We start from the raw sequence: 7,380 nt of genomic DNA, 5'->3' as shown, positions 1-7,380 counted from the left end.
TTTATTGTTGCGGTACGGACCAGAGCCGCCCACATTATGTGTTATTCTTTTGTGTTTAAGAACCTTGTGACAATGTGTGACTGATCAGCTAATGAGTAGTTAATTAGCTGACAATCACGCATTATTATTAACCCTTAGCGGTCCATTTATTCAGCGCTTGTCAGTGAGTCAGGTCCAATTTATTTACATATGCGGTTTTTTTTTTCAGAGTAAAACAGGTTTATAAGGCCCTGCATAGCAAAAGAACATCAGTACTGCATCTCCAGCCAAGCCCCACCCCTTGTTCTCTGTATTTTTCACATACCTCTATAGACGTGCATACTGATAAATCCTCTCCTGATCACTCATTTTATCACCAAACTCCTCAATAATGTGATCCAAGTCAGTATTTTATTACTATAAAGCATCTCAAAAAGCTCTGCAAATGTCTGTGATATTCTTTGAGCGCTGGATGCAGAAGCAGCTATCTTCTTTGTTTGTGTCCGTGTTATCGCTGTGGTGCAGGGGCTATGTGTATTGCTCAGATAACCCGGAGAAAAAACGATTAGAGACCTGTGCTTGACATCTTTTCGGACTGGAAAGGGAAAATTGCAATGTCGGTCCTGGTCCGACATAGGACCGCAAAGGGTTAAACTCGTGCAGACTCTGGCTGAAGGGTAATAAGATAATTGCTAGCTAGTTAACCCCTCGGCCAGAATATAAAAGACCTGCAGACTGGCAGCACAGAAAAGTGTTCAGAGTGGAGAACGGTAGTGGAGAGTTTGGAGGTAAACTACTAAATCTAAACCTAACAATTGCTATGTCATGTTGGCGGACCAGCACCACATGACATGTCAGGTACTTGTTTGTTTGTTCGTCCGTTGTTTTGTTTGTCTATTTATTTTGGCCCAAAGTGCAGTGTGCTGTTTTATTTAAATATTTTATTTATTTGTTTAATAAAACATTGAGTGCAGCCATTGCGTCTCAGTTTCAACCCCAGTACTGCCTGTCTGTGTGTTCAATTCTGGATGTGTGATGTCATCCACCAGCCAACTTGCCACAGCTACCCATATTTTTTTTAAATGCTATATTTAAAAAAAAAAATACATACTTTTTTTTAATAGATTTAAACAGAAGCGTTATTAGTTATTTATTGGACATGCATCAATTTGTGAAACTACTGAAACATGAAGATTGTCAAATATAAAGAGATTGTCACTTTATAAAGATAGAAATGAAATGCTTATATATGAGATTGTCAGTACAATATTTTATTAATATTTTAAAATAAAATACAGACTGTAAATCTCATAACAATGTGTTTATGTATTAATTAATTAATTTTTCAGTGAGAGTAGTGCAGAGAAAGAATGTTGGCCAGTTAGCCATCATGGTACAAGATGTTCGATGAGGAAAAATAGCTGTAACATATTGTTCACTGTTTTAAAAAAATAAGTATAGAAAAGAAATAAGCAAAAGAAAAAAACAAACCTCTGGCATGCTTCACAATTCTGGATCTTAAGTAATACTTAAATCATGAATGGCAAAGCAGCAAAAAGCAAAACATTTGTTTTTCAATAAAAAGTACCCAGTGCTCCACATACTTTACAATCCCTTTCCAGTAAAAGCGCTGATTGATTTCCCACATCATCCTCTTGATCACAAAGTTTCCGGCATGAACTTCGTTCAGAATGGCAGTCTTCACCTCTTCATTGGTCTCGGAGGACAGATGCAGGGGGCATTTGTGCCTGATCTCGCCAAGCTCCAGGTGTGATCTTGTGTGTGCCTGGACCTTCGCTGTCACTGAAACCAGTGAGTGGACCGTTCATTTGCCATTGCGGTTGATCATAACAAGTTATGAAGACAGCAGGCAGCCAACACAACAGTTTCTATGTTAGGTGGTTCCAAAGCAATTGAGATGAGAAATAGATGAAAACGATTTGCCAAAATGCAAAAAGAATTCTCCACAACATGCCCGGCTCTTGATAGCCTGTAATCGAATACTTGCTTGTCTAAGATTAGGCATCGGGTATGGCTTAATGATATTGTTCCGCAGAGGAAACGCCTCATCAACAACGATCATATATGGGCATTCTGTTGAAGTGCCTGGTAGCTCTGAAGGCTCTGGTACACCAAGCATTTTTTCAACAAGCCCTCATGAAGACTTCTGTCTTTGAAGCATCCAGCATCATTTTTTAATTTTTTTAAAATTTGGAATCGCCATTTATTTTTCTTATTTTTCCTAAATTTCAAATGTCCAATTATTTTTATTTCAACCCGGCTAACCGCTGATACCCCAGCGCTGACTCGGGAGGGACAAAGACGGGCACATGTGTCCTCCGAAACGTGTGCCGTCAGCCGTTCGATTCTTTTCACTAAGCGGGCCTGCCATGCAACCACCTTGGAGCTATAGCGTCAGAGGACAACGCAGTTCCGGATAGCTTGCAGGCAGGCCTCCAGGCGCCCGGCCAGTCTACAGGGGTCGTTTTGCGTGGTGAGCCGAGGACACCCTGACTGACCTAGACCCTCATCACCCGGGCGGCGCTCGGCCAACTGTCACCACCCCCTGGGAACTCCTGTCCATGGTCAGTAGATGAATAGCCTTAACCCGAACCAGCGACCTCCAGACTATAGGGCGCATCCTGCACTTCAAGCGGAGCGCCTTTACCAGATGCACCACTCAGGAGCCCCTGTATCTAGCATCATTTGCCCTTCCATTGCAACCAATGTCAACACATATGAAGCGATAGTCAGCATCAGCTAGAGCCATTAAGATGAAAGCTCCAATAAGGACTATCCTGTGATGGAACTGGAGAGCTCCAATGAGGACTATCCTGTGATGGAACTGGAGAGCTCCAATGAGGACAATCCTATTATGGAACTGGAGAGCTCCAATGACGACTACCCTGTGATGGAACTGGAAGGAAAGACAGGGCTGCTGTCAACAACCCACATCCAACGGCAAACCAGTCTTCATTCTGACAAATGCTAACAACTCCACAGCGTCAGCCTCAAGTGCACATGCATCCCTATAAGTGCAGCAACACATATATGCAGCCACATCTGGATAGTAATGCGGGTACTGTGTACTCTGCAATGTCGATTAGACCTTTCACTACAGCAACAGACAGTTCAGAAACCTACTATCAGGATTTTGTAGACAATAATAAAAGTAGCATGTTATTTTTTACATTTTTTTTAAGGTAATTATTTTTGTTTAGATAAAAGTACAAAAATAGTACAAAATATTTATGCAATTCTTGTTCATTTCTTATTGTATGTGTAACTGGAGCTAAATGTAACATTTACCATGTGTATGTCTTTTATTTCACATTCAAATGGATGATGACGAGTATCATCACATTGTAGTTATTGATCGTGTGGGACATGCGTATTTACGTTGTTCTCATTTAAAAAAAGTGAACGTATATTCTTTAATAAAACTCTTGCAAGTACACAAATAAATTGCTATTTCATTTGTAACTCATTTAAACATTGAAGTGGTAATTTAATGAATTCTCCGAAACACATGACATGGGAACTTCATTTTTCATGTCGCAGGCTACACCAACCTTTAAGTAGTCCTCATGAAGAACTTGATAGACTGCCTCACACATTTCAGGCACAATCTTCCCTATGGTGGTTCTACCAACACGGTTCAAGTAGACTTTTATAGGATTCTCTTGGAAAGAATATTTATGAGAAATTAAATGGTAATGTGGATCTATGCTTAATAATAACTCGATATAAATTGTATTATATTGAATTTAACATACCTGTAGCCAGATATTACAGTGTGATAGCCAGTCGTTCTGAAGGGCAAACTGAACAGATGAATTCTGTATTTTCTTTCTTGATTAGAGGCGTAACCTTCTCTAGTAAAAAGTCGAAGGGATGTATGTTCCTACATAGGAAGGCATGGTAATCATGAGATCTTCAGACCTCAACTCCCTTAAAAGGTTATCATGAGCACCCTGCTGATGCCTCAACATTATACACTTATTTTAATTTTTGTTGGCCCTATTAATATTAAATTATTCACCAACTCTCGCAATGGCTAGTTAATTTATCTATTTAGTTGCAAAAGTAAAAATCAAGATATACACATAGCCTACAAAACAGCCCCTCGGCTATATATTAAAGCTTTGATTAAGAATGCTTTCCAGTATTCATTTACAGCGTATGCATTACAGTGTTACAATAGTACATAATAAATTATATAATTACACTACAAAAATACATATAATAGATCCTATATAATGCAACTAATACATATTATATAATATATAACATGTAATATCAGATATATGACAACTAATATATTATAAAATCCATAGTATAATAAAAAACAAATTATAAACAAATAACAACTTTGAAACAGTATTAAAATATGTTGTTAATTGAAGAACATTTATTACAGTAATTCATTGTGTACTATTGTAACACTGTAATGTATAGGCTATAAATAAACACTGGAAAGCATTCTTAATAAAAATTTGACTCGTTGTCAAATATCCGCCATTTCATTTAGAAACTGATATGGATTAACAATGTTTCTTTCATTTAAAATCCTGTCCTGTCTCGAAATGTCTGGTTTAATTACATACATTTTATGTAAATGTATACAACTGTATTATTCCAGTAAGCATTAATTTATGTTGTCTATGGTTTGGAAATGTGCTGCAAAAACATGTTTTTATAAACAAAAGGAGATTTATCACAGCACTGAAGGACACGGTCTGTAGATAGAAGCAAAAAGACACTGAAGAATAAGTTAACCTTAGCTCTCTCTCTCTCTCTCTCTCTCTCTCTCTCTCTCTCTCTCTCTCTATATATATATATAACCTTGTAGGCTGTGTATATCTTGATTTTTGCTTTTGCAACTAAATGGATAAATTAACGAGAGATTGCAAGATGTGGAGAATAATGTAATAGTTTAAAATCCAAGTTTTAAAATGATATTTTATTGATGCTAAATAAATTAAACCCCGAAAAGTCTGCGCGTATCAGCTTGTTTACATTGCTAACAGCGCTCTCAGCTGCAGACCTACAAGCACCCAAATTGGCAGACGGGATTCTCACTCAAAATCAGCCGTTGGCGGCTCTTGTTCTATATCTATGTCTATGGGCAGAACACACGAGACGAATTGACTGCCTGGTGAATTTATCCGACCAATGAGAATCTTGGGCCAACCTTTCCCTTTCCACAAAAGGAAATATTTCGTCTCGCGAGACGAGCCTAAAGAGGCAATTTTTTTTTAAAAAAACTGGCGGTTTGAGGAGAGAGAAACAAGTAAGGTTATTTTTGTGTTTTGATCTTATTGTACTTTTAATATGAGTATATTGTTGAATACGAGGGTTTTTGTTTGTTTGTTTAAAATTTTTGTCCGCTAGGTATAACAAATGCCCCGTACTTTGTTTTATTAAAACGTTTAAACCTTAAGTCATTGTCAGGGAGTTATATTGTTTACATTCTGTTAAGAAGGATGGAAAGGGAGGAGGGGTTGATATTGTGTGTTATTAACATTATATTTTATGTAACATGGATGTTGAAATGTTTTGGCAACACTGGATCACTTCTGTCATGGTAAAGCCAGTTTGAATTTGCTAATGCAATGCACGTTATATGAATGTATGTGTGAATCATTCGTTGAATCTCCTCTGGGACTAAGTAACTGTATTAAGACTAGTAGTACGGTAGGCTAGTTTAGCAGAGTGTATTTCACAAGTAAACTATTGAAATCGATCATCTGATACTGTTGATTCCGATAATAAATTAGTAAAAAAACCAAAAAAAAAACCGTTGAAAAATATGAACACTCTTTACTGGAACTTTTGAAAATATGTTTCCAATGTAACATTTGTTTTGATTCGACAACAGTAAATTCTGTATTGTGCTTTCACAATGTAAAAATAACACAGGGTGACTGGTTGCACAGAAGAAAAAAAAAACTATACTAAGATAATGAGAAACGTACAAGAAATTCAAACTATGCTACATTAAAAAATACATTTTGAAGGTAAGTGAAGTCAGCCTGTGGAGGTCCTACGTGGTTTAATGTGAACAGAGAGCCATCTAGGAGATGTCGGTGGCACTACCCTTTTTTATTATTATTCTCAAGTCATAACAGAATACGAGATTACAGTACAATTATGTTTGTTCTGTGGTACCAAAACTTTTTCAAATGGAAGCCACCATTGTTTTTAGTAATTGTCCCACTACAGTGCCAGAATGGAACCAAAGCAAACTTAAAACTGCAACAGACTTGTACTATATGCATTACAGTTTCGTGGTGATTGTAGATATTAGTACAGTACATTAAAATGAAGGATTGTATTATGAATGACAACAGACTGCATTGGAATGCTTTGTACTGTACATGGCCAATCACAGCGTGTGGTTAAATGAGATTTTGTTAATTCAACATGGTGAAAGAGCAAATAGAATGTGTGTTAAGAGGCTGTCAGGGTGTGGGATATAGACCAATAAAGTAGGTAGATGCAGACCACAAGTTGATACCTTCAGTAAAGGTTGAATGTTTGTCAAAAATGTGTATTCAGCTAACAGAAGTATTCACACAGAATGTGCCTGCCAATTGGTCAAAACACCTTTTTTTTGTGTACGTGATGCGTTTATTTTAAGGCATTGGGACTACTGTAAAGACAAAAACAGCCTACTCTTATACAAAGCCCGTGGTACCAAATGTCCAATTGTGTATGTGCTGTTCTTTGTTTAACTAAATACAACCTTTTTTAAATAGATGTTTGTGACAAAGTGAAAGTGGTGTGGATGAAAGCAACCCGATATCCAGACAGTACTTTATTAAAATGTCTGTGTTTATTCAAAATAAAACAATAAATCCACCACTCTACCAACTATCGTATACAGGGCAGGTTGCAGTCCCAAAACAGAAAATATGTACATCCAAACAAGGGGATTGTGGTGCATGTCTGTGCTGTGCAGCAAGGGTAGTTGCTCAGGGGTTTGTGCTGGCTCTGTGGTGGCAGCTCCCATCTCCTAGTCATCCTCTGCAATACAAGACAAACAAAACACACCACACAGCTCTGGCTGGTTAGTTTTTCTACTCCCCAAATCCTCCCAGTGATCAACCCGCTCGTTCCAAAATGGCCAACCTCCGTTTGCCACCTATCGCCGAGTCAGCCCATCTATGAGAAAGCATACTCCCCCCCACCCCCACTTACAACAGCGTCATTTCTGGTCGGGAGGGAGGGGTATTTGTAGTTGAGATTCCTTCTCTCTGTCACAATGTTTTATAATGGGCTGTAAAACATTTTGTTTTCACAACTGCAAAACTCCCTTTGTTAAGCAAATTATTGCATACATTGGGATTGAGTTAGAAAGGCCAAGAGAGAAATAGAAATGAACATTGCTAAGGGAGC

The 7,380-nt window shown here is 37.8% G+C and overlaps 1 protein-coding gene across 1 annotated transcript in view; it reads right to left on the bottom strand.

The window, feature by feature from the left end:
* Positions 1–6,616: 6,616 nt before the first annotated feature.
* LOC121324392 (ligand-dependent nuclear receptor corepressor-like protein) overlaps positions 6,617–7,380 on the bottom strand; it is a 77,663-nt gene continuing 76,899 nt past the window's right edge. Inside the window, exon 8 of the mRNA XM_041266200.1 lies at positions 6,617–7,008. Within this exon, the coding sequence (XP_041122134.1) occupies positions 6,998–7,008 (11 nt within the window). The 3' untranslated portion in view covers positions 6,617–6,997. The remainder of the gene's footprint in view (positions 7,009–7,380) is intronic.

This window comes from Polyodon spathula, chromosome 1, assembly GCF_017654505.1.
Source record: "Polyodon spathula isolate WHYD16114869_AA chromosome 1, ASM1765450v1, whole genome shotgun sequence".
NCBI classification, from domain to species: domain Eukaryota; kingdom Metazoa; phylum Chordata; class Actinopteri; order Acipenseriformes; family Polyodontidae; genus Polyodon; species Polyodon spathula.
Note: the sequence above shows the minus strand (reverse complement) of the source record. Positions and strands in the feature narration are given on the sequence as shown.